Source organism: Notechis scutatus, chromosome 3, assembly GCF_049901735.1.
Source record: "Notechis scutatus isolate UNSWTSFEM ecotype Mainland chromosome 3, rNotScu1.2, whole genome shotgun sequence".
Classification (NCBI taxonomy): domain Eukaryota; kingdom Metazoa; phylum Chordata; class Lepidosauria; order Squamata; family Elapidae; genus Notechis; species Notechis scutatus.
The window spans coordinates 199163988-199190940 of NC_142011.1; the positions used below are offsets into that span (position 1 = coordinate 199163988).

The 26953-nt window shown below is 41.4% G+C and overlaps 1 protein-coding gene across 2 annotated transcripts in view; it reads right to left on the reverse strand.

Annotated features, from left to right (window-relative positions):
• Positions 1–3591: 3591 nt before the first annotated feature.
• Positions 3592–26953, reverse strand: part of LOC148131550 (adenylate cyclase type 8-like) — a 57966-nt gene continuing 34604 nt past the window's right edge. Inside the window, exon 2 of one of the 2 annotated variants that reach the window (XM_087962206.1) lies at positions 3592–3627. In XM_087962206.1, coding sequence (XP_087818332.1) covers positions 3607–3627 — 21 coding nt within the window. In that variant the 3' untranslated portion in view covers positions 3592–3606. Of the gene's footprint in view, positions 3628–23288; positions 23313–26953 lie in introns of those variants that run through there. The other variant, XM_087962207.1, reaches the window with a different exon arrangement.

The following is a 26953-nucleotide window of genomic DNA, read 5'->3' on the forward strand; positions in this document are numbered from 1 at the left end:
CCGCACGCAGCCTGCCTTTCTTATCAACTGTCTACCCAGCTGTGAGAATCAGGGCCCTTTCCTTGCCCGTAAGCCATGCAACCCACATTGCTCTCTTCTCCGTTCCTCCCTGCATGCCTTAGGATGAAGAGGGGGTGGGCCTGGTTCTTCCTCTGAACTCCCTCTCCCTTGTTCTATCTCGCCCCCTGCTCTGCCCAGCTGGACTTTGCCCTTCCCCAGCCTCCTCCACAGCCAATGGAGCCACACTCCCATTCCCTGTCCAGCTTCCTCCTTGGATTCAGACTCTGACAGGGGCATGACAGAAGGTCGCAAAAGGGGATCACGTGACCCTGGAGACATTGCAGTCATCATAAATATGAACCAGTTGCCAAGCATTTGAATTTTGATCACATGATCATGGGGATGCCCCAAATATTGTAACTGAAAATGGTCATAAACCACATTTTTCAGACCTGTTGTAACTTTGAACGGTTTGAATGAACTGTTGTAAGTTGAGGACTATTTGATATTCTACGCATGTTCTACACCAGGGGTGTCCAACCTTGGCAACTTTAAGACTTGTGGACTTCAACTCCCAGAATTCCTCAGCCAGCTTTGCTGGCTGAGGAATTCTGGGAGTTGAAGTCCACAAGTCTTAAAGTTGCCAAGGTTGGACACCCCTGATCTACACATTCAGGCTATAGACAATTAAAACAATACTTAGGTGGTCAACCATCTGTCTTTTAACCTATGAGCTGAAATCTCTTCGTACATTTCCGGAACTATGCCATGGGTATCTATTTGAGATGTTGAAAAAAGTGTGAGATGCGGCAAGTGAATGAAAGTGAATGAAAATTACCTGTCATAGTTGGAGCAATTAGTTTCCAATCATTTCATGCTGCAATATAGTCACATACGAGAACCCCACATAATTCAGGATTTGCAAACACACACATGCTTTTTAATTGGTCTTATTAACACCCTCAGATAAATAAATTGAGGGCAGAATTGATTAATGTCCTTAAGAAATACTTCTTATATAGTAATCGATGTTTCACTGGAAATTCTATCATGGGAGTACCATTTTTGTATATCCTCAACCAAGAACAAGATGTTTCTCTTATCTGGGATAGTCATCCTCTTCTCCCAAGCATACAATTTCAGGAGGTAATCCATTTACAACACCCTGCCTACTCATTCAGAGTAGCTGAGTCAAAATTCAGAATTAAGGGAGTGACACAAAGAAGCCTTTCCTAAATGACATATGAACATGCCAACTTTCTTTGGATCATTGTCAGAGTTGAATATTAATACTAACACCACTTTACAAAGCCTTAGTAGGGCCACACTTGGAATACTGCATCTAGTTCTGGCCACCACAGCGGTGGGATTCAACCGGTGTTACTACCAGTTTGGTGACTACGTTTTGCGCGCGCATGCGCTGCATGCCATCCAGACAGCTGAAAAGTGCTACGCGCAGGTGTGCAGCATTTGAAAAGTCTCTTTTTCCCTGCTTTTTCAACCTCAGCTATGCTGCGCAAAGCAGCTGGGGTTGAAAAAACAGAAAATAAAGGACAGGTAAGAGCCCAGGTGGGCGGGTGGGCCAAACAGCAGCAAAGACAGAACCGGTTCAGTGTCTGCTGCTCTTCAGAGCTACCGGCTCTATAGAACTGGGCAGAACCGGTAGCGTCCCACCCCTAGGCCACCACAATATTAAAAAAGATATAAAAAGTCTGGAAAGAGTGCAGAGAAGAGAAACAAGAATGATCAGATGGCTGGAGGCTAAAACATATGAAGAGCAGGTACAGGAACTGGGTATGTCTCATCCAGGGGTCTTCAAACTTGACAGCTTTAAGACTTGTGGACTTCAACTCCCAGAATTCCTCCTCCAATCATGTTAGCTCAGGAATTCTGGGAATTGAAGTCCACAATTTTTAAACTTGCCAAGTTGGAAGACCCTTGGTCTAATCTATTGAAAAGAAGGACTGATAGCAGTGTTCCAATATTTGAGGGGCTCCTACAAAAACAAGGGGGTCAACCTATTTTCCAAAGCACTTGAAGGCAAGACAAGAAACAATGGATGGAAACTAACTAGGGAGAGAAGCAACCTAGAAGTGAGGAGAAATTTCCTAATGGTGACAGCAATCAAGCAATGGACCAACTCGCCTATGGATGCTCCATCCTTGGAGGCTTAGAGATTGGACAACCATTTATCTGAAATGATGCAGGGTCTCTTGCTCAAGCAGGGGGTGGACTAGAAGACCTCCAAGGTCCTTTCCATCTCCATTATTCTATGTTTTATGTTCTAAAACCAAGTCAACCTTTGGACTACAAATAATTAGATCTGGCTGGCAAGAGCAGCGATGGAAATGTAACAAAATCGTCTACTGGAGTTCGATGAAAGCCCCTAAAACACAAAGTGCTGACTCTGCATGGAGATTATTAAAAAAAGAGATAAGAAGCAACTTGGAAGCATTAAACTCTCGCTGAACCACAAATGTTTGCTAGGGATGAGTCATGGTACCAGAGTCAGGACTGATCGCAAACACAATTAGCCATTTTTAATATATTTTTATTTCATTGATTTTCACAGAACATCTTGTGACTCGCTTGGCAGTTTGGTGTAATATAGGAGGAGAGGGATCAGGAAAAAACATGCATCATACTCAGCATGGCACTGTTGTTATCGTTGTCGGTCTATTTGGGGAAATAATGAACGCAGAATGAAATCATTCGGCAGGTTCATATTTAGGCTTTGTTGCTCAGTAGCTTTTTGGGAGGGGTGTATAAGAAGGGTCGGGTTCTCTTTGGCTACACAAAAATGCCTCCAAGTTGTAGTAATAGATCTTGGCTACCAAACTTAGCATTCTTGGACATTCTGAAAATAGCCTACTGGGCCTCAGGGAAACCACCTGGGAGGCCGTTTTTGCTCTCAGGAGGATTCCCTGAGGCCCAGGAGACCAAAAATGGAGCGCAAGGGAACTGTGCAGCACACACACACACTCACACTCTGGTTTTTTTTGCCTCCTGGGCCCCAGGGAAGCCTGGGCGAAGCAGTAAGACAGCAAGGAGAATCCCAGTAGAGCTGATGTCAGAACAGCTGATCGTCGGGAGGAAAAAGAAAGGAAAAAAGGTTTTTTTTTTTACTACTGGTTCGGACAAACGGTAACATTTTTTTACTACCGGTTCAGTCAAACAGGGCCAAACGGGTAGAATACCACCACTGATAATAATGAAAGTTTGAAGCCAACTCATATGGGAAACAGAAGACCATAGCAATAGCACTTCGACTTATATACCACTCCACAATGCTTTCACAGCCCTCTCCAAGCAGTTTACAGAGTCAGCCTATTGCCCCCAACAATCTGGGTCCTCATTTTACTCACCTCAGAAGGATGGAAGGCTGAGTCCATCTTGAGCCTGTCAAGATCGAACTCCTGGGTGTGGGCAGAGTCAGCCTGCAATACTGCATTCTAACCACTGCACCACCACAGCATGAATGGAATAATGACAGTTTCTAAATGTCAATGTTACAAAGGTTCAAAGTACGTGGATTGAGATCTTCTTAGAGGGCTGACATGATAGAAGTGTTCCAATATTTGAGGTGCTGCCACAAAGAAAAGGGAGTCAGTCTACTCTCCAAAGCCCCTGAGGGCAGGACAAGAAGCAATGGATGGAAACTAATCAAGGAGAGAAGCAACCTAGAATGAAGGAGAAATCTTCTCCAGAAGTTGTGGATGCTCCAATACTGTAAGTTTTTAAGAAGAAATTGGACAACCATGGGACTGCAATGGTATAGGGCAGTGGTGGCAAATCTTTTTCAGCTCCCGTCCCGATAATTGCTGGCCCCACCTCACCCCCTGCACCTGCACCCATGACCTCCCAGCATGCACTGCTGATCTCTACGCATGCATGCATGTCTCCTGTGCCCCCCTGCATGCACGCCAGATACCCAACAATCAGCTGTCAGGCAGCGGCAGCGTGCATGCATGTACAATGGGGCTCTTCCAGGCGAGCTCTGGCGTGCCAGGGAAAATGGCTCTGCGTGCCACTTCCGGCACGCGATGTTACGTTTGAGGCATGGGTTTAATGAACGGAGACCAGACTGTAAACCGTGAACTTCAGCTCTTTATTCAACAAGCATAACAGAGACAAAAAAACCCGGTTAGCAGCCACCCTTTTATAGAGTGAACCGCCATCCGGATGACCAATGAATGTTGTTATAGGGTTTGAACCTCGTCCAATGGGACTTGGCCCGCTAACAGCCAATCAGATTGCTCGGAATGAACCAATCATAACTTGCCATTATATGGGCCAATAGGAAGAGCAGGATTACGATCCTGCTATGCAAATGAATCTTTATTAATTACATTTCTTTAATTCACAACACGCGAGACATAGGTTTGCCCTCACGGGTATAGGGTTTCCTGCAGGTGCAGGAGATTGGACTAGAAGACCTCCAAGGTCCCTTCCAATTCTGTTATTCAGTTAGAATTGTCAATACAAGAGGAAAAGAAAATTGCAGGACTTGGCAAGGACATCAAGATAACAGCTTCTTTTGTTTTGTAACTGGGGTACACGTCAGCATTTGAGGGACATTGTTTGCATCAGAACAGCACACCAGGCCTTTAACCATAGTTCCCTTTCTGTGGATATCATGATTCCCATTGTTCAGAGATCAAATAAAATTATAAAGTATGATTTGTTTCCCAGAAGGGTGATGATATTATCCAAGAGGAGAATAAATTTTTAAAAATGAGCCACGGAAACTCTGAAAGCAGGCATACTTTATGGCAAGGGTCTTCAAACTTGGCAAGTTTAAGACTTCAACTCCCAGACTTCCTGAGCTAACATGACTGGAAGAGGAATTCTGAGAGTTGAAGTCCACAAGTCTTAAAGCTGTCAAGTTTGAAGACCCCTGCTTTATGCAGTCATATCAGTCTGGACTCCTGGCAGCTGCCTGGAGAAATCCTTGCAGTTTTCATGGCAAGATTCCAGAAATAGTTTGCCATTGCCTCCTTCCTAGAGTTGAGAGCAGTGGTGGGATTCTACCAGTTTGCACCTATTCGCTAGAACCGGTTGTTAACATTCTAAGCAGTTCAGAGAACAGGTTGTTAGAAGAAATTACTGGCCTAATCCCGTAAGGAAGGCAGGAAGGAAACATTCTGGTGTTGCTTACAGAAACTGCCTCTCTGTTAACCTTTATTACATTCTTGGCAGGACTAGACTTCCTGTCTCAGGAACATCTCTGGAGTTATTTTTCCCTCCTTTGCTGGTACTTTGCTTGTGTGGAGTGACCATTCAAAGTTACAATGGCACTGAAAAAAAGTGTCTTATGACTCTTTTTCACACTTACGACTGTTGCAGCATCCCCACAGTCACGAGAGGCCAGGCGAGGAGATGCGTGCCTCGATGTGAGTGATATTGAGTTGGCCACACCCCACCAATAACATGACCACCAAGCCACGCCCACCACCTAAGCCACACCCACAGAACCGGTTGTTAAAATTTTTGAATCCCACCCCTGGTTGAGAGACAATATGCCTCTCTATTTCTAGCCTGGTATTTTCACCACGACATCAAATTGGCTTTGAAAACACGCATGGGGTGCTCTAAAATGGTTCTGACCCAAACCTTGTTCCAAGGAAACCAACACGAAACGGAGGTAACAGCAAAACCTTTTAATGATTTTTTTACGAATTCCATTCCTTCACCGTTAAAAGGCTGTTTCAAACTAATTATCTCTGATAAGAACAAGCCTTGCCAAGGTTGTGCAAGGCTGCCAAGAACACTAGATAAAGTTACTAAGAAATATTTCAAACACAAAGAATCTCCAAACACCAACCAAGAGAGTCCGAACGTCCACAAGGCTTGAGTGCAAAAACTTCTTTGCTTCCTGCAAAGAACTCCGTTTTCTCAGCTGGCTTTTATCTCTTAAGGGAGGGGGCATTACCTTTCAACCTTACTCCCAAGTTGCCTGTGCTGCTGCAGCTGCTCTTTCCTTCGAGCAGCCCTGCCTGCACTGGGCACAGGCTCCTCAGGAACCTCTTCATCACTGCTGCCAGCCTCTACAATCTCCAATCTTCTATCGGAGTTCAATTGAGAGTATATTATCCTACTGTCTCTGTGTATGGTTCTCGAGCTGCACAGTGGCAGAGAAAAAGGCAATTCAGAGGGTGATCAAGGCGGCCCAAAACATCATTGGCTGCTCACTCCCCTCTTTGGAAGAACTGTATAGGAATAGACGTAAGAGGAAGATACTTAATATATTGAATGACTCCTCTCATCCGGGACATCAGCTCTTTGAACTATTACCATCGAGAAGGAGATTTAGGGTATTAAGAACAAGGACGACCAGATTTAAGAACAGTTTTTATCCAAGTGCAGTTTTGAGTTTGAATGCAGGGTCATAAGATTTTTGTGGAATTAAATGGCTGAGAGTAATGGGGTATTTACATTTTTAAATTGCATAGAGATGATTGTATGGTTGGTTGTGTTTAGTTTAAATTTTTTTTTTCTTTTTAGTGGTGTTTGTCCAGTTTTTACTTTGTGGAAGAGCACCTCATTTCGTTGCACCCGCTTGCGAGTGTAATGACAAATAAATTCTTATGTCTTATGTCAAAGGGAGCATTCCACTCCCCGATGGTCCTCGCCCCATCCCTGCATCACACGCAGGGCCCTCATCTGAGTCCTTGCTCTCCGAGACCTCAGCCATCCGCACCTGCTGCCAGCAAACCACAACAAAAACCGGGAAGCTAGATGCAAACACAAAACATCTCCTCTGATGGCTAAATTGCCCTAAAGAACAGCCTTAAACAAGGTTGTCTTCAGGAGTCAAAAGGATGACAATGCAATAAAAGCTCCACCTCCATCTTACACTGGCAAAATGTACAACATGCCAAGGGAACATAGAACACAGAATAATAAAGTTGGAAGGGACCTTTGAAGGTCTTCTAGTCCAACCCCCTGCTCAGGCAGGAAACCCTATACCACTTCAGACAAAGGGTTGTCCAATCTCTTCTTAAAAACCTCCAGTGCTGGAGCACCCACAACTTCTGAAGGCACTTATAAATTGTTCTCAGGGAATTTCTACTTAGTTCTAGGTTGTTTCTCTCCTCTGTTGGTTTCCATCCATTGTTTCATGGTGGCTGAGGAATTCTGGGAGTTGAAGGGGTAGGGCTTTGGTTGCATAGCTGCCATCTTGCCTTTTTTATATGTATACTGTATATCCCCTGTCATGGAAGACACCCTTCTGAAAGGAGCAATTTTCCAGAAGCATCGTTTTGTTACGACGACTCTGGTCACTGATCTTATAAAATTGCAGAGAGTGGATTGCAGGTCTTTACTTCAATTTCTTTACTATCTCCGTCGGAGGAGTAAGAAGAAGAAAAAGGAGGATAATGAGGAAGAGGAGGAGGAAGAGGATGACAAGAAGGAGGGAGGGAGGGAGGGAGGGAGGGAGGGAGGGAGGGAAGGAAGGAAGGAAGGAAGGAAGGAAGGAAGGAAGGAAGGAAGGAAGGAAGGAAGGAAGGAAAGGAAGTAAGTTCCAGAATGCAAAAATGGCTACAGACCTACTGATATACGAGTCAGCAAACATTCCTAGCACCAAGTCCCCTCATATTTTCAACTGCATATATTCTGCATCCCCTCAAAAATGGTCAAATTACAACAATGTCTCTCATTGTATATCTTACAAATGTTGATCTTCTCATTCAAGGTTGTGTGTAAGATTTTGGTGAAACATTAGCCTCATTTGGAGCATTCAGGATACCATTCCAAGTTCAAAAAATTGTGCAGGAGTTCATATGTACCACATTCCTGACTCCAGTGAAGCAAAATGAACATACAGTGCTCACCTACCAAATTTAATATGGTATAGTTTTTGCACACACACACACACACACACACACACACACAGAATGTTCTTAGGAGACAAACTTTATAATCATGGTTAATGTATTTATGACAGAACATTTTGTCAAGTTATCAGTGTGATAACCTGAGTCAGGAATAGTGCTGCAGAGAACAGCTAAGCACTTCACATACCATAGAAAGAATCTCTCATAACAGGGAAACATTAAAATGGGTGAAAACCTGAGAGAAAGTTGGAGAGGTATGGATGTTGGAGAGGGGAAGGAAGAAGGGAAGTAAGAGGAAGATGGCTAGCAGGCAAGCAGGGTGGGAATTAAGTACTCTTGGTTGCTATCCTGTAATCTGCAACTCTTACACTGCAAAAACATATGGACTACACAACTCGATCAGGGCAAAACAACAGATGCAATCTACATAGACTTCTGTAAAGCCTTTGATTCAGTGGTACACGGCAAACTACTCCTAAAACTAAAATCTTATGGTATCTCTGGACAACTGCATAACTGGATAGAAGCATTCCTGTCAAAATTGGGAGTGTCCTATCAAATTCTGTACCTGTCAACAGTGGTGTCTCCCAAGGCACTGTTCTAGGACCAACTCTCTTCATACTCTACATAAATGACCTCTGTGATCATATTAAGAGCAACTGTGTTCTCTTTGCTGATGATGTAAAGCTGTTCAATACCACAGACAATACTGCTACCCTTCAAAAAGATCTCGACTATGTATCAGAATGGTCAAACAAATGGCAACTTCAAATCTCAACAAATAAATGCTCTGTCTTACATATTGGAAAAAAAATCAGAAAATAAAATACAAGCTGAATAGTCAAGACCTTGTTGATAATCCAAGCTCTGTAAAGGACCTTGGAATACTCATCTCTAATGACCTAAGTGCTAGAGCTCACTGTAACTACATAGCCAAAAAGGCATTAAGAGTTGTTAACCTAATCTTATGCAGCTTTTTCTCTGGTAATATTACACTACTAACTAGAGCATACAAAACATTTGCTAGACCAATACTTGAATACAGCTCATCAGTCTGGAACCCACATTACGTATCTGATATTAGCACAGTTGAGAAAGTCCAGAAATATTTCACAAGAAGAGTTCTCCACTCCTCTACTCATTGCAGAATACCTTATGCCACCAGACTTGAAATTCTAGACCTAGAAAACCTTGAACTACGCCACCTTCGGTCTGATCTAAGTATAGTATATAAAATCATACATTGCAATGTCCTACGTGTCAATGAATACTTCAGCTTCAACCATAACAACACTAGAGCAAACAATAGATACAAACTCAAGGTTAATCACACCAAACTTGATTGCAGGATATACGACTTCATCAACAGAGTGGTCAATGTCTGGAATACTCTACCTGACTCTGTGGTTTCTTCCCCAAACCCCAAAAATGTTAACCTTAGACTGTCTATTATTGACCTTTCCTAAGAGGTCTGTTAGGGGGCATGCATAAGCGCACCAAAGTGCCTACCATCCCTATCCTATTGTTTCTTTTATTTTTCTTATGTGTACCCATTTCATGTATTAATAACTATGTATGTACTTATACCTATTATCTTGTAAGTGATTGACAAATCAAAAAGATAAATGAATGAATGAATAAATAAATAAATCAAATCAAATCAAATCAAATCAAATAAATAAATAAATAAATAAATAAATGCCAGCTTCAGAGTGACCCAGAATAACCAAAAATGAATCAGCAAGAAGACAACACAGTGTGGGACCTATCTCTCCAGTGGAGATTCCCAAAGGGGAAAAAAAAAAAGAGCGAAAGACCTAAAGAGAAACAAAAAAACTAAGTTTTGCCAGCCTCAAAAAGATTGCCAGCTAAGTTTTAAATGATCTTGATTAACTCCTAGGGAAAATTCTGTGGCAATTGCATTTCATGAGAGTGGAGGCTCTCTGTCCGTTGAGCAGAAGTAGTATCACTGTTGACAGACAATTAGTCTCCCAAACTGTAAGAGCAGCTAACTCATAAAGTAATTTTCTACACTCCACTCTTCTTTAAAGCCAAAGGCCCAGCAACAGGAGAGAGAATTTTGAGTTTATTTATACCCTTTAGCTAAATCTCCTTGGCTCTGTATCTGTCAGGAAAAACCAGTCTTTCAAAGCAAACAATACCTTTCTCCCTTGATTGATTGATTGATTGATTGATTGATTGATAGATTATGTGCCACCAAGATCTCTTGACTCTTTTTGACCTTGCCACCCAAAGAATAAAGGCAGATAAACAAACAAACCAAAAACAAACAAACAGTCAAGAAACACTTTGCATACTACATTCTTCCAGCTCTATTCTGATTCTATTTTGTTCGCTTAATCAGAAATCTCACAATATTTGGGTCTCAACAAATGCCTCAAAGTCACCCACTTGTTTTCTGTACTACACAGCTGGATGCTGGCAATGGAAATTTGCTATTTAAACGAGTGGTGAGGTGGCCTAGAGGCGGAGTTCTCGCCTCACAGTCAAGAGGCTGTGAGTTTGATCCTAGGTAGAGGCAGATATTTCTCCCTCCGGGCACAATGAAACTGTATCTGCTGAACAAAACTCCACATTGGTGACAGGAAGGGCATCTGGCCAGTAAACAGCCAGCTCCATTCAGTTGCCCAGATTTCACTCTGCAAGGGATGATGGGGTCATTAAAAGAAGAAGAAGATTTGCTTATTTACACAACAATTGAAAAGAGTGAACATTGGGACAATCCAGCCAAAGGAGATGGATACCACCATCACCCGAGCCTGACCTTGCAGATGTGAAAATGATCACATTCAGAATGTGTAATCAGTATTGTATGGCCATAGATTTGAAAGAAGTTGAGTCTCTTTCAAGTCTAGGTTGTTGTCTAGTTTAGTGAAAGGAAGGAACTAGGGGAGACAGGATAGCAGTCCTCCTATATCCGTGGATTTAGGATCCCAAAGAAGAGGAGTCAACGTATTCTCCAAAGCACCAGAAGGCAGGACAAGGAGCAATTGAGAGAAGCAACTTAGAACTAAGGAGAAATTTCCTGAGAGAGGGAACAATCAATCCCTGAAATGGCTTGCCTTCAAAAGTTGTGGGAGCTTCATCACTGGAGAGGTTTTTTTTTAAGTGATCTGTCTGAAATAATATAGGTTTTCCTGCTTTATTAGGGGGTTGGACTAGAAGGCCTCCAAGGTCCCTTCAACTCTATTGTTCCGCTATTCTGAATTTACACAATGACACATTTGTTAGAGTTCCGGATCAGGTTAGGGTAGACTAGTGTAGAGGAATGCGTTCCCCTTCACCATCACAAGCAATTTCCATTTTAATTCAATCCCATTTTATTATGGCAAACCTGCCTAACCCTGACCCGCTCCTGCCTTCATGGGAAGGGGAGGGTCTTTTTCCATTCTCCCAAGTTCAGCAAGCATCAAATTATTCAACGTGATGTTTCCTTGTGGGATTTCTTCCCATCTGTATATAAAAGAATTCCAGATGATTGTATGAAATAATTTGGCAAAGTGCTTTAGAGATTTGGGAGACTGAAACATACATACACATACACCCCAAAAGAAGCTCTTTAATAGATAGGGTAGAACAGGTTGAAACAGTGGCATTGCTCCTGGGATTATTCCGTTATATCGTGTTCCTGGTTTATACACCCCTTGTTATATCTAAAATGGATTCATCAATTTGTAAACTCTCTGACATCTTTGCTGTATGCCTCTTCTGCCAGCCCCAGCATGAAAGTGCTCAAATAAATATTAACTTGTTCCTTCCCCCCCTAATTTAGTGCTCTGACACATGTATGGAGTTATACAGGAGTTATAAATAGTTCTTTATGACAACATGTCTGAGATTCTGCTCTGCATGTATAACAGAAGAGAAGAAAGGCAGAAAGAGAGGGAACAGACTGAAAAAACCTTATAAAATTGGCTTTTCCTAAAGGAAGACTCTGAACAGTTCCATATTTTTGGAATGGAATGGGATAGCATAGCAAAGCATAGCATAGCATAGCATAGCATAGCATAGCATAGCATAGCATAGCATAGCAAAGCATAGCATAGCATAAGGGAATGGAATGGAATGGAATGGAAGGGAAGGGAAGGGAATGGAAGGGAAGGGAAGAGAAGAGAAGAGAAGAGAAGAGAAGAGAAGAGAAGAGAAGAGAAGAGAAGAGAATATTCTTTATTGGTCAAGTGTGATTGGGCACAGAAGGAATTTGTTGGTGAATAAGCCCTCAGTGTACATACAAGCAACAATGTGATAAAATCATAAATCATAAAATACAAAATCATAAATCATAAGATACAACCAACAGACAGGCGGATAGTCATAAGATACCAATAGGAGTAGATAATAGGAAAGATGACAAGGATAATAGTAATACAGCCCTACTACATGACTCAAATATCCCATACAGGGCCATAGGAATCAGATGTTTAGCAGAGTGATGCCATGGGGAAAAAAAACTGCCATTGTGTTTAGTTGTTTTGGCAGGCAATGACCAACATCCTAAGGGAAAGCACTGAAAAAAAATATATGTCCAGGATGTAAGGGGTCTGTAGATACTTTCTCAGCCCTCTTTCTGGCTCATGCAATATACAAGTCCTCAATGGAAGGCAGGCTGGTTGCAATTCTTTTTTCTGCAATCCTAGCTATCTATTGTAGTCTGAGTCTGTTTAGTTGCTGTACCAAACCAGACACTTATAGATGATTATGTTCATAGATGATTTTCAACCATCAAAGGAATGTATTCCTCATATTGCCCTCAGAGTTTCAGTCATGGGTATTTATTTATCTACTAGCCGACTGACTTTTGTCTCAACATACGCCCACACAAAAATCATCACAATGACGTAATCCTCAATTATAACTTCAAAAAAGACAATTATGATCTTACAGACAACGATCTCTCATCCCTTGATTGGCAATCTCTATTCACTGGATGCAATACTGTTGAAGACCATTACAACATATTTTTACCTGAAGTCAAAAGAGTCATCAAACTATATGCACCAACAACAACTCCCCCCCTTAAAAAAAAACAGATTACCCATAACAATAAGGAAACTTCAATCCAAAAAGAGATCACTCTGGCGGAAAAACAAATCTGGTCACGTTGCCAATTTCAAAAGCCGATACAAAAATTTATGCCACCAGATAAAGACTGAATGCACCAATTATCACATTAAACAAGAGGAAAACCTTCTATGCACCAATTCCACCCACACTTTTTACAATTTTGTAAACAACAAACTAAAAGACTCAAGGTCCATCCCACCCCTAATAGGACTTAATGGTAAAGACTGCAACGATGACACCATTAAAGCCAACATCTTTAACACATTCTTCGGCTCAGTATTTGTAAACAGCAATGGATCATGCCCAGTATTTCCTAGCCGAACCACAGACAATTACAATGATCTAATACATATTGATTTTACAGAAGACAATGTTGAAAAAGCACTACACAATCTAAAACCATCTCTATCTATTGGACCGGACAGAATATGTGCCTACTTCTTAAAAAAGCTATCCACTGCCATAGCCGAACCTCTAAGCATAATCTTTGAAAAATCTTTCAGGACCAGCTCCTTGCCTAACCTATGGTCACAAGCCACGGTCATCCCCATCTTCAAAAAGGGAGACCCCAGCCTAGTTGAAAATTATAGACCAATGTCCTTATGCTGCGTCACCTGCAAAGTCATGGAATCAATTATTAACCAATCCATTATCCTCCACTTAGAGACAAACAACCTACTCTCCAATAAACAATTTGGTTTCAGAAAAAAACTATCCTGTAATCTGCAACTCTTACACTGCAAAACATATGGACTACACAACTCGATCAGGGCAAAACAACAGACGCAATCTACATAGACTTCTGTAAAGCCTTTGATTCAGTGGTACACGACAAACTACTCCTAAAACTAAAATCTTATGGTACCTCTGGGCAACTGCATAACTGGATAGAAGCATTCCTGTCAAAAAGACAACAAATGGTCAAAATTGGGAGTGTCCTATCAAATTCTGTACCTGTCAATAGTGGTGTCCCCCAACGCAGTGTTCTAGGACCAACTCTCTTCATACTCTACATAAATGACCTCTATGATCATATTAAGAGCAACTGCATTCTTTTCGCTGATGATGTAAAGCTGTTCAATACCACAGACAATACTGCTACCCTTCAAAAAGATCTTGACTATGTATCAGAATGGTCAAACAAATGGCAACTTCAAATCTCAACAAATAAATGCTCTGTCTTACATATTGGCAAAAAAAAATAAATCAGAAAATAAAATACAAGCTGAATAGTCAAGATCTTGTTGATGATCCAAGCTCTGTAAAGGACCTTGGAATACTCATCTCTAATGATCTAAGTGCTAGAGCCCACTGTAACTACATAGCCAAAAAGGCATTAAGAGTTGTTAACCTAATCCTACGTAGCCTTTTCTCTGGTAATATAACACTACTAACTAGAGCATACAAAACATTTGCTAGACCAATACTCAAATACAGCTCATCAGTCTGGAACCCACATTACGTATCTGATATTAACACAGTTGAGAAAGTCCAGAAATATTTCACAAAAAGAGTTCTCCACTCCTCTACTTGTTGTAGAATACCTTATGCCAGCAGACTTGAAATTCTAGACCTAGAAAACCTTGAATTACGCCGTCTTCGGTCTGATCTAAGTATGGTGTATAAAATCATACATTGCAATGTCCTACCTGTCAGTGAATACTTCAGCTTCAACCATAACAACACAAGAGCACACAATAGATACAAACTCAAGGTTAACCGCACCAAACTTGATTGCAGGAAATACGACTTCAGCAACAGAGTGGTCAATGTCTGGAATACTCTACCTGACTCTGTAGTTTCTCACCCAAACTCCAAAAATATTAACCTTAGACTGTCTACTATTGACCTCACCCCTTTCCTAAGAGGTCTGTAGGGGACGTGCATAAACGCACCAACGTGCCTACCGTCCCTGTCCTATTGTTTTGTTTTATTTTTCTTATATGTACCCATTTCATGTATTCATAACTATGTATATACTTATACTTATTATCTTGTAAGCAATTGACAAATAAATAAATAAATAAACCCGGCATTGCCTGGGTATTTATTTATCCCAATCCTGTATTAGCAGGAAAATCCTGTAGTCGGGACTCACGCTGTTGTACTGTCTGTCGTGTAGTGTCACAATGGTCCACAAGAGGGAGGCCTGTGAAGCTGCTACCATGGCAGAAGCCATTTTAAGGCACGCACACACACACGGAGGGGTGTTAGGGGTGTCTTATCCCCACAGTAGTTGTTTCCAGAGGGTAAGTCATCTGTATACCAAGTTTGGTTGAAATTGCTCGAAGGCGTTGAAGATATCATCAGGTTAATATATTAAATGGTTTTATGACCTATCCTTTTCCACTGGAGAAATTTGGGGGATGACATTTTTAAAAGTAGTTCACCACTGGCTTCTTCTTGGTGAAGAGAGAAGAACTGGCCCAAAGTGACACAGATAGCTTTGTGCCTTAGGCTACACAAAACACATGGTCTCCAGGCCACTGGAGATTAGTGGTTAGGCCACTAATCTAGTGTCTAACCACTGGACCAAGCTATCTCTTTAAACAATATTTAAAGGTTGCTTAAATATTAGTCCTCAAAAACATTAAGTTATAGTTATCGGTAGAAGAGCACATATTTGTAGCTCAGGGTTGTACTGAGGGATCCTTAGTTCTTTCTGAGCTTGGTGGGGTTTTTTTGCAGATGTTTCATTACCAAATTAGGTGACATCATCAACACACTGATAATGTTACCTAGTTTGGTAATGAAACATCTGCAAGAAAACCATCAAACTCAGAGAACACCAAGGACTCCCAAATTTCTTGTTATTTGCAGTTCTGAGATGCTGACCAGCAAAGATTTGTCTTTATTTATATTTTGTTCTACCAAACCATTTCAATACAACACATTTTATATATTCTCAAGGTCCATCAGTTCAATTTATACCCCTTTTAGCCAAATCCAGATACCTAACCCTATTTTGTCATAAACGTGAGAAGATGTAATCGGTTTGCAAACACTTGTCTTCCTTTCTCCAGAGAACCCTCAGAAACTAAACAGATCAATTAGAGTAAGTCACCTTATCAATTTTCCAGAGGCTAACAGCACCGATCTCTTTTTTTGAATCCACACAGAAACTCGATGAGGGATTCAATCAAATTTATATTTACAAGATAACCTTCATAGGGGGACCTTGAAGCACTTAACAAAGTCAATATTAAACAAAACCCACCATCTCTGTGGTTAACGCGGTGAGGATAAGTCAAATAAGTCAAATGGGGTAAGATAATTTCATATTTGGAAATGGATTTTAATTCAAACATAATTCATTTTTATCTGCAACCTGTCATTCGGAATATGGCAAGAGTTTTGTTAGATGACATTACCATATGTATTTTAATCAGTCAGAAAGCAGCCAGTTTCTGGCAAGAAGGAGATACGCTATTCATACGCTATTCACAAAAAGAGCAAGATTAAAAACAGGGATGTGAGAACTCTTTTTCTCTAGACACTGCCCCCCCTCCTGTTCCCCAATGAAACGAAAGATTTTTCAGAGCTGAGAAAGTGAAAAAGAACATTTATTGCATCTTTCCTGATGCAATGGAAGCATCGGATCAAGTGAATAGGCATTAATTATGGGGATTATGTGCCAATGTTGATCGATTAACAGCCTATCCCACCTCCTCCCCTCATTCTATCTCCACCCCTCCTCCCCACGTGTCCTTGATTTTAATCTTGGTTTTAATTTACTCTTAGTTTTCATGTAGACATTTTTATGTCTGGAAGCTGCTCAGAGTTACCCTATGGTAAGATGGCCAACAAACAAGCAAACAAAGAAAAACAAATAAATGAATGTGAAATTGAATCATGGTTGCTGAATGTGGTAAGAATAATAAATGGTGAAGCAAAAACATGCATGAGAAGAAATCAAGGAGAGGAGCAACTTAGAACTAAGGAGAAATTTCCTGACAGAAGAATTAATCAGTGGGACAACTTGCCTCCAGAAGTTGTGAATGCTCCAACACTGGAAGTTTTTAAGAAGAAACTGGACAACCATTTGTCTGAAATGTTATAGGATTTCCTGCTTGAGCAGGGGATGATCTACAAAATGATCTACAAGGTCCCTTCCAACTCTATTATTCTATTCTGTGAAACGTTGTTGTTGGTAGTTGCGAAGTCATGTCCGACCCATCGTGACCCCATAGACAACATTCCTCTAGGCCTTCCTGTCCTCTACCATCCTCTGGAGTCCATTTAAGCTCACGCCAACTGCTTCAGTGACTCCATCCAGCCACCTCATTCTCTGTTGTCCCTTTTCTTCTTCTTTTGCCCTTAATCGTTCCCAGCATTAGGCTCTTCTCCAGTGAGTCCTTCATTCTCATGAGGTGGCCAAAGTCTTTGAGTTTCATCTTCGGGATCTGGCCTTCCAAAGAGCAATCAGGGTTGATGTCCTCTAGGACTGACCAGTTGGGTTGTCTTGCAGTCCAAGGGACTCTCAGGAGTCTTCTCCAGCACCAGAGTTCAAAGGCCTCAATTTAGGGGTGGGTTTCTACTGGTTCTGTCCACCTCTGTAGAACCGGTAGCTCTGAAGAGCAGCAGACATAGAACCGGTTCTATGTCTGCTGATGTTTTTGCCCACCTGCCCACCCAGACTCTTACCTGACCTTTCTTTCCTGATTTTTTTCAACTTCAGCTGCAAAATGAGGCATAGCTGCAGTTAAAAAAACAAGAAAAGAGAGCTGTTTCAAAGGCTGCTTCTCTGCACGCAGCGTGCTAGTGACAATTTACAGGTGTGCAGCTCACAGCGGGCAGAGAAGCTCATAAATCCCAAACCGGTAGTTAACCCTGTCGTATCCCACCCTTGCCTCAATTCTTTGGTGCTCAGCCTTCTTTATGGTCCAACTTTCACAGCCATACATCGCAACTGACTATGAAACTATGAAACTTTAGTTGTTATTAAACAAACCGTTGAAAGTTGGGGACTACCTGTATGGATGGTACCTAACCAGGGGCCAACAGATGATCTCACCAAGCAGTTACATTTTAAATAGTTGAGCTTTATGCCCCTCAAAGTTGGGGCCTAAGGCTGGGCCTCAACCCTCCACTCAACCCCAACAACGCCAACAGCATAAAGGAGACCAAAAGTTCTCAGAGGAAGAGAACTAAAAACAGTCCTGTCTACCCCCAACCCCATTTAACAGGTCCAGACAATCAAAACAATTGTCCATGACTGAGCAAATGGAGTAAATTTATTGCGAGTCACATAAAATGGTAAAAAGCAGGAACAAGAAGATAAATTTGTAGCTTGTTTATTATGAAAGTGGAGAAAATGGATGCAGAAAATTTAGACATGCAAATGCTGGTGGAAACTGTCACAGCATCGCCCAAGGCAGAGCAATAATATATATATTTTTCCAGAAACCCAGCCAGCACTGTTAGGAGTCTCAAGGACAAATCTTGGGACCATCCTGATCTTCTTTATTAGAGAGTTAATTGCTGATAGAAGAGACTCTGATAAAGAAGATGAACTACTGTAGAACAAAAGCATGCAGCTTTACTTCCTTTATAATTGTTTGTGTTTAAATCTTCATGCTGGCTTTTGTTCCTCAGTTTTATATATGGATGGCATGTGATTTATTTATTTATTTAGCATATGGCAAATACATGGGCTTATAGTAGGTTCAAATGTTAATGTCCAGTCCACCCAGCCATTCAAGGACAGGGTTGGAAAAAAAATCAGACATTGGACCGGTGTAAGCTCTTGATGGACATTCAGATACAATGTGATGGATATTTTGTCGAGAGCACCACAGTCACACTGAGGGATAGAGACAAGACCCCACTTAAACAAGGAGTCCTGGCAGACATTGTGTTGGGTACGGATCCTGTTCATCGTTGACCAATGCAGGTGAGGAAGGTCAAAACCTGATACCTTTTGTGGAGATCGTCCGTGACATTGTGTACCTTGGCTCAACTATCTCCGACACTCTCTCTTTAGACATTGAGCTGAATAGATGTATCGGTAAAGCAGCCACCACATTTTCCAGACATACAAAGAGAGTATGGCATAATATGAAGCTTTTGGAACATATAAAGATCCAGGTCTATAGAGCCTTTGTCTTGGACCCTTTACAGCAGTGATCCCCAACCTTTTTTATGCCGCGGCCTGGTACTGGCATCAGCTGGGCGCCGCGGCCCGGTACCGGCATCAGCTGGGCGCCGCGCCGGTACCGCATCAGCTGGGCGCCGCCATCTTTTGATGAAAAAGTGCTTCCGGTGACCTCACCGGAAGCACTTTTTCATCAAAAAGATGGCGGCGTTAGCGCTCGTGAGCTTTTCCGGTAGAAATGGCTTTCTACCCAGAAAAGCTCACGAAGCGCTAGCGCCGCCATCTTTTTGATGAAAAAGTGCTTCCGGTGAGCTTTCTACCTGGAAAAGCTCACCGGAAGCACTTTTTCATCAAAAAAAGATGGCGGCGCCCAGCAAACCAGCGGCCCGGTAGGACTTGTTCCACGGACCGGTACCGGTCCGCGGACCGGTGGTTGGGGACCCCTGCTTTACAGGAAACAAAGTTGAACACCTTTCGTATGAGCTGTCTTTGACGTATTCTTGGCATCACCTGGCATGACAAAGTTCCGAACAGCGCAGTCTTGGAACGTGTTGGAATTTCTAGCATGTATATACTATTGAAACAGTGACATTTATACTGGCTTGGGCATGTCATGAGGATGGCTGATGGGCAGATTCCGAAATATCTCTTGTATGGAGAATTAGTGCAGGGAAAGCACCCTAGAGGGAGACCACGGCTGTGATATAAGGATATCTGCAAGAGGGATCTAAGGGCCTTGGGAATGGACATCAACAGCTGGCAAACCTTGACCTCTGATTATTCAGCTTGGAAGCTAAAGACGCAACATGGCCTTCTCCAATTCGAAGAGACACTTGTTCGGCAGGCTGAGGCAAAGAGGCAGTCGCGGAACCAGCGAAATCTGGTCAGGGGACAGACTGTATCTGTCCTCAGTGTGGATGGGATTGCCACTCTCTCGAATTGGCCTTTTTAGCCACACTAGATGCTGTTTTAGGACCTCTCTTCAGAGCATGATACCATGGTCTCTTGAGACTGAAGGATGCCAATAATAATTGTGTAGGGTCATCTACGAAACTGCCTGTATCTGGGTGTTCAGCAGCCAATTTGGCTTTCCACTGTATGTCAAAATTGTTAAGACAGTTGTTGAGCGAGTTGTAATTTTGTTGCACTCCTTCACTAAGGTTTCCTGCCTTCATAGAGCTGGTGGCTCAGTGGATGGGGAGCCATTTTGTTTTTCAATTTAGCCATGTATTTAGAGAGCCAGGAGTTCTACAGAGATGTCTGACTGCCAACTGTCGTTAACTGCCAATTCTTCAATGTAGTCTGGCTGCCAATTGTGGCTAGTCATTTGGTTCACACTTCCATGCTATCCAGGGTGCATCACGAGGAGGCGAACTAGCATCACACCCTGATGGTATGTGAAGTGTGATTTAATACTTTGCCTGTGTGGTCTTAAAGTTCTTGGCTTATTTTCTTGGTTCAGCCCTCACTGGAGGGTAATAGAGCACATGTTATTTATCATGAAGAATGAACATTTGTCTAAAATAGGAATCCAGAAACTCTTCAGGCCATTGACCCTTTCATGAAGTTTCAAATTGTTCCTCCACCCACAAAGGTTTATTATATAAAAATAAATTAATAAATACTACTTTAATGGATAGTACTGTGGATAACACTTAAAAGAAGGGGCAATACCTAGAGACAACAGAAGAGAAGAGAAACAATCAGAATAGAGCTGGAAGGGACCTGGGAGGTCTTCTAGTCCAGCCCTCTGCCCAAGCAGGAGGCCCTATATACCATTTCAGACAAGTGGCTGTCCAGTCTCTTCTGAAAAATGTCCAGTGATGGAGCACCCACCACTTCTGTGATGGCAAGTTGTTCCACTGGTTAATTGTCCTCACCGTTAGGAAGTTTCTCCTTAGATCCAGCTTGCTTTGCTCTTTGGTTAGTTTCCATCCATTTTTTCTTGTCCTGCCTTCTGGTGCTTTGGAAAATAAGTTGACCCCCACTTCTTTGTGGTAACCTCTCAAATACTGGAATACTGCTATCATGCCTCCCCTTGTCCTTCTTTTCTCTACAATAACTAAACCCAAATCCTGCAACCATTCTTCATATGTTATAATCTCCAAGCCTTTAATTATCTTAGTTGAAAGAACTGGAGAAAATCACAAAATATAAAGAGCTGAAAATAGCAATAGCACTAGCACTTACACTTATATACCGCTTTATAGTGCTTTACAGCCCTCTCAAAATGGTTTACAGAGTCAGCCTTTTGGCCCCCAACAATCTGGGTCCTCATTTTACCCACCTCAGAAGGATGGAAGGCTGAGTCAACCTTGAGCCTGGTGGGATTTGATCTGCCAATTGAAGTAGGGGTAGCTTGCAGTACTGCACTCTAACGACTGCGCCACCGAGGCTCCTTAAAAATAGTAGAACAATGGTGGCAAAAGAAAGCCAAGTGTGATTGGTGTCTTGGTTGCAATTCCAAAATATCTGGAGAATTACTTGAACACCATCGGCATTGACAAAACCATCATTTGTCAATTGCAAAAGGCAGCTTTATTTCGAACATATCACATCATGCAATGATACATTTAGCACCATTAAAAAAAAAAATCTGCCTATCTCATTTCCTTGAGAAGGACTCAAGATATGAACCAAAAGGGCAAAACTAGTCTAAATATCTGCTTGACTGTGTGATGAATCGTAATACTAATAATAATGCAATACCAAAATATCCTAGGATGTTGGCTTACTTGCCAGTGTCAACCCTCATAGAAAGGTAATGGAGCATATGATGCACATTGGTCTAAAATGGATCCAGAACCTCTTCAGCTCATTGGTCTCTTCATGAAACTTCGGATGGTCTGAAAGGTGCTTTTTCAAAAAGCAACTGGACTTTGTTTTTCTTTGAAGATGTTTTGCTTCTCATCCAAGAAGCTTCTTCAGTTCAGGGCTTCAATGTCCAGTTGCCTTTTGAAAAAGCCTCTTTCAGACAACCATGACCTGGATGAATGAGAATTCCCATTGAAATTTCATCGGCTATCAAACATTTATCTCTCTATATAAAAGCGAAATACCACTCATGCATCATCACAAAATCTCCAGAACCATAAAGCCTACAAACTTGACATTTGGGACATATGTTCTTCTTGGCTTCTAGGTGCTCACTAAGAAAGGATTTTTTGAAATGACCATCAGAATATTACTATTTTGTATATTATTATTAACACGCTCTGATGCTAAGGAGTTCTACTTCCCCTCCCCACATGCAAAACACAAGCAGAGGAGAGGAGTTTCAGTTTTAGTTACAGAGCACCAAGCAGCTTTAGTACAGAACAGTTGAACTAAGCCACACCCAGGCTCCTTGCTGTCTCCTTCTTGCTCACACAGCAAATACTGCTTCAGTTTCCAAACAGCCCTCAACTCTCTCACACACTGACAGGATGCTAGCCAGATGAATACTGATGGATGCTGGTAGGCAGAGGCAGAATCCCCGCCCGCCCCTTATTTTCCTCACCAAAAACTAAGCCCGATCATATAGTTTCATAGCAAAGCACAAGTATCAAGCTAGTTATATAATAATAGATACTATTTTAATTCCTTCTTCCACCACCTCCTCCTCCTCCTCAAAACATGGGATCATGGAAAATGTTGACAGCCCTGATAGCATAATTATTTTTTCTCTGGAACACCATGGTCCACTCCTCTCTTTAGAAAATGTTCTTCCAGAAATGACAAACTGCCCCTGGAGCACTGGAGGAGCCCAGACTCTAAAGAAGACAGAATGTTCCAAGGGAACATTTCATACCCAGAATAGAGTCCCACAATCTTGATTAATAATACAAGGAAGACATCTCCATAGTTTTTCCATTGGGCTCAACAATGAAGGATTCCAACATTTCAATTTATCAAAAAAATATAAAAAATCTTCCTGAGTGCCAATTTTGTTCTTCTTGTACCTCACAGCATTGTAAATTTTTCTTCTTCTGTCTTTCTGAACTTATCCTTCATAGGTGACACGCCAACATGTTTTGAGGTGTAGATAATTCAAGTGTTGCTAAAGGGGGAACCTATCGTAGTAGAATTCATCAGGTTACTAAGATCAATGGAGGAGAATATGAAAACCTTCATGTGAAGTTATACAAGTACCCCGTCACATGATTTCAGTTAATGACCGCAAAAATCTGACGAACGGCAGCAAAGTAACATTATTAAGTCTAGTGAAAAGCAGGACCAGGGATGACACGATAGCAGTCTTCCGATACTTGAAGGGCTGCCACAAGGAAGAGGAGGCCAACTTATTTTCAGAGCACCTGAAGGCAGGACAAGAAACAATGGATGGAAACTAACCAACGAGAGAAGCAGCCTAGAACTAAGAAGAAAATGACGAACAGTGAGAACAATGAACCAGTGGAACAAACTGGGAAGTTGTGGGTGCCCCATCAATGAAGAGTCTGGACAGACATTTATCAGAAATAATATAGGTCTCCTGCAAGAGCAGTGTTTGGATTAGGTAGCCTCCAAGATCCCTTCCAACTCTGTTACTCTTATACCCTGTTCGTTTGGTGCAATAAGTAAAAGCACCAGCTAGAAACCAGGAGGCAATGAATTCTAGTGCTACCTTAGGTATGAACCCACATGAATGACTTTGGGTCAGTCACCTTCTCTCAACCCAGGAAGAAGATAATGGTAAACCAACTGTGACAATGTACCCCCAAAATTCCCAGGAGTCAAGAATGTGGTGGGATTCAAAAAATTTTACTACCAGTTCTGTGGGCGTGGCATGGCTTGGTGGGCGTGGCAGGGGAAGGTTACTGCAAAAACCCCATTCCCTCCCCACCCCACTAACCTGCTTTCCAGCTCCGTTCTCCTGTGCAGGGCAACCAAAGAAGACCCAGCCAATCAGCTGGGACTCGGGAGGCAGAGAATAGATGGGGGCGGGGCCAACCAGAGGTGGTATTTGCCGGTTCTCCGAACTACTCAAAATGTCTGCTACCGGAACTGGTCAGAACCTACTGAATACCACCTCTGGGTTTGAAGACATATATGCACACGCACACACTCACACACAGAAAAGAAAACCAACAACAATTATTGAGGTAACACAATATCGAATGTTATCATTTTCTGCAAACATTTTAGACAAGGATTTTATGATACCAATAGGTTTTCTGCAAATTTGCATCAGATATGCAAATCTATTGGAAGGAAAATCCCACCCCAAGGAGCATTTGCCTATATTATCTGTGCTTCCTTACTATTGGACCCATCATCCCCATTCACCACATTGTTTCCTTCAGAATCGGAGGGTACAAAACACAGCATTACAGAACAGAGGGATCACCTGGTGTCCTCTTTTCCATAGCTCCTACTACAGACATAAACGATGGTGGAATAAATAGAGCATGCTACTTATGGATGGATGGATGGACAGAACAACAGACAGACAGACAGACAGTTATTGAAAATGCATATTCCTGTTACAAAATCCTCTCCTTTTTAAATTTGTGGCTGTTATTTACTTCTCATATTTGCCTGCTTGTTATCCCATTTTTTTTGCCAGTTAACTGTGTTTGATGTTTGCTGATTTTCATAAACATATATTTTTTTTGCTATCTGAAGAGAGTGCTCTTTGTGTTTGCTCTGATCAGAATATTGGAAGGGTGTTGGGAGCCAATTAAACGTGGAAATTACAGTAAATTTCCCAATTACTGTATTTATTTTTTTTTTTTATCTTGAGTCATTTATGTATGTGTATGACTGAGTTTGTCTACCATCTCCTCCTCCCCTTTTTTTTACTAGCTATCTATCATCTATCATTTGTCTTGTATCATCTATCTATTGTCACCATGGATTGCTATAAGTGAATTTTCTTTGCATTTCTTTTTATTGATTTGATTTTTTTTATACTCACCCATCTGAATAAGTTATTCTGGGCAACATACATGATTCTGCATTTATATTTTAATGACATTTTTTAAAAAAAATCCGTCTTTTGTCATCTTTCAAAATGCATTGTTTTATTTTGGAACCAAGCAAACCTGCTTTACAGGAATATTCTAAATAAAAAGAAATCCAATAAACAAGCATCTTCCCAGACATTTATTTATTTTTTCTTCTTTGGATACTCAGCTATCTGTTGTTGAAAATGTAAACCTGAACTATTTTCTCTCTCTCTCTCTCTCTCTCTCTCTCTCTCTCTCTCCTTCCCTCCCTCCTTCCCTCCCCCCTCTCCTTCCCTCCCTCCTTCCCTCTCTCTCTGTATGCATGCGGTGCAGTGTGATAAAATCATATTGTTTTTATCTTCTTTATTCAGTACAAGATTTTACCATGGCCCAAAGGAGCTATTTTGTAGACAATACAGAAAAATGGACAGAAAAATGGCCTGGGCAGAAAAATATCTCAGCCAATTAAGAATGCACATGTACTAGAACACACACATTGTCTCAAGCTTGGAACAAAATGGCTTTAATTCAAAGTAATCCATCAAATTGTCTCATGGTTATATTCCAGAAGAATACTTGAAAATAGCACGAAAGCTCCTTGTTCTGGGGTAGACAAAAGTGGAATTCTTTGAGGTGGTCCCACTGAAAGCAACAGGAATTCAGAGTTCATTTTTTTAGCTGAGTTGTAGTCCTTGATGATTGATCCTACCCCAGCAAGATGCAGAAAAAATGCCAACAGGGTGGTTTTTAAAAATATATATATATATATATATATATATATATATATATATATATATATATATATATATATATATATATATATATATATATATATATATATATATATATATATATATATATATATATATATATGTTTTCTGAGGTTCTCAGGTATTTGTATGTGGATCTTTGGTTATTCGGGTTTTCTCCCGCGTAAGATTCAAAGTATCTAGGCATGCGTTTGGCGAGGTCCCACTCGCCATCTTCAGGCTGGTGCTTCGGCTTAGTGCCAGTGCAAGCAGTGTGTGACCGGAGCTGCCATCTCTCTATATATACAAGTGGTGGGGGATGGTGTGCTGGGCTGGTTGGCTGTGCTGCAGCCTCTTGATTGGTTGATGGAGTTGATGTTGGTATAATGGGCTGTGTAATGGCCTTTTGTTGTAGAGATATCCTGGATCTTGTGCTGTCATCTCCTGGGTCGTTAGCCTCTTGGGTTTTAACGGCTTGGGTAATGGGTTGTGTGATGAGCTTGTGAGTTCTTTTGTTGTACTTTTGTTGTACTTTGTTGTTCTTTTGTTGTACTTTGTTGTACTTTTGTTGTACTTTGTTGTTCTTTTGTTGTTCTTTTGTTGTACTTTGAATCTTACGCGGGAGACCCAGGATACCACAACAAAAGAACTCACAAGCCCATCACACAACCCATTACCCAAGCCGTTAAAACCCAAGAGGCTAACGACCCAGGAGATGACAGCACAAGATCCAGGATATCTCTACAACAAAAGGCCATTACACAGCCCATTATACCAACATCAACTCCATCAACCAATCAAGAGGCTGCAGCACAGCCAACCAGCCCAGCACACCATCCCCCACCACTTGTATATAGAGATGGCAGCTCCGGTCACACACTGCTTGCACTGGCACTAAGCCGAAAGCACCAGCCTGAAGATGGCGAGTGGGACCTCGCCAAACGTTGCCTAGATACTTTGAATCTTACGGGAGAAAACCCAAATAACCAAAGATCACATATATATATATATATATATATATATATATATATATATATATATATATATATATATATATATATATATATATCATGAAACTGTTCGGTTTGGTTTTGGAAGTTAGGGAACAAAGAGGTATTGTCTCAACCACTGAGAAATGGATTGGTTTAACTGTATTTATTTTTATTTTTATTTGATTTGATTTGTCGATCACTTACAAGATAATAGGTATAAGTATAAACATGAGTATGAATACAGGAAATAGGGACGAATAAATGGGGA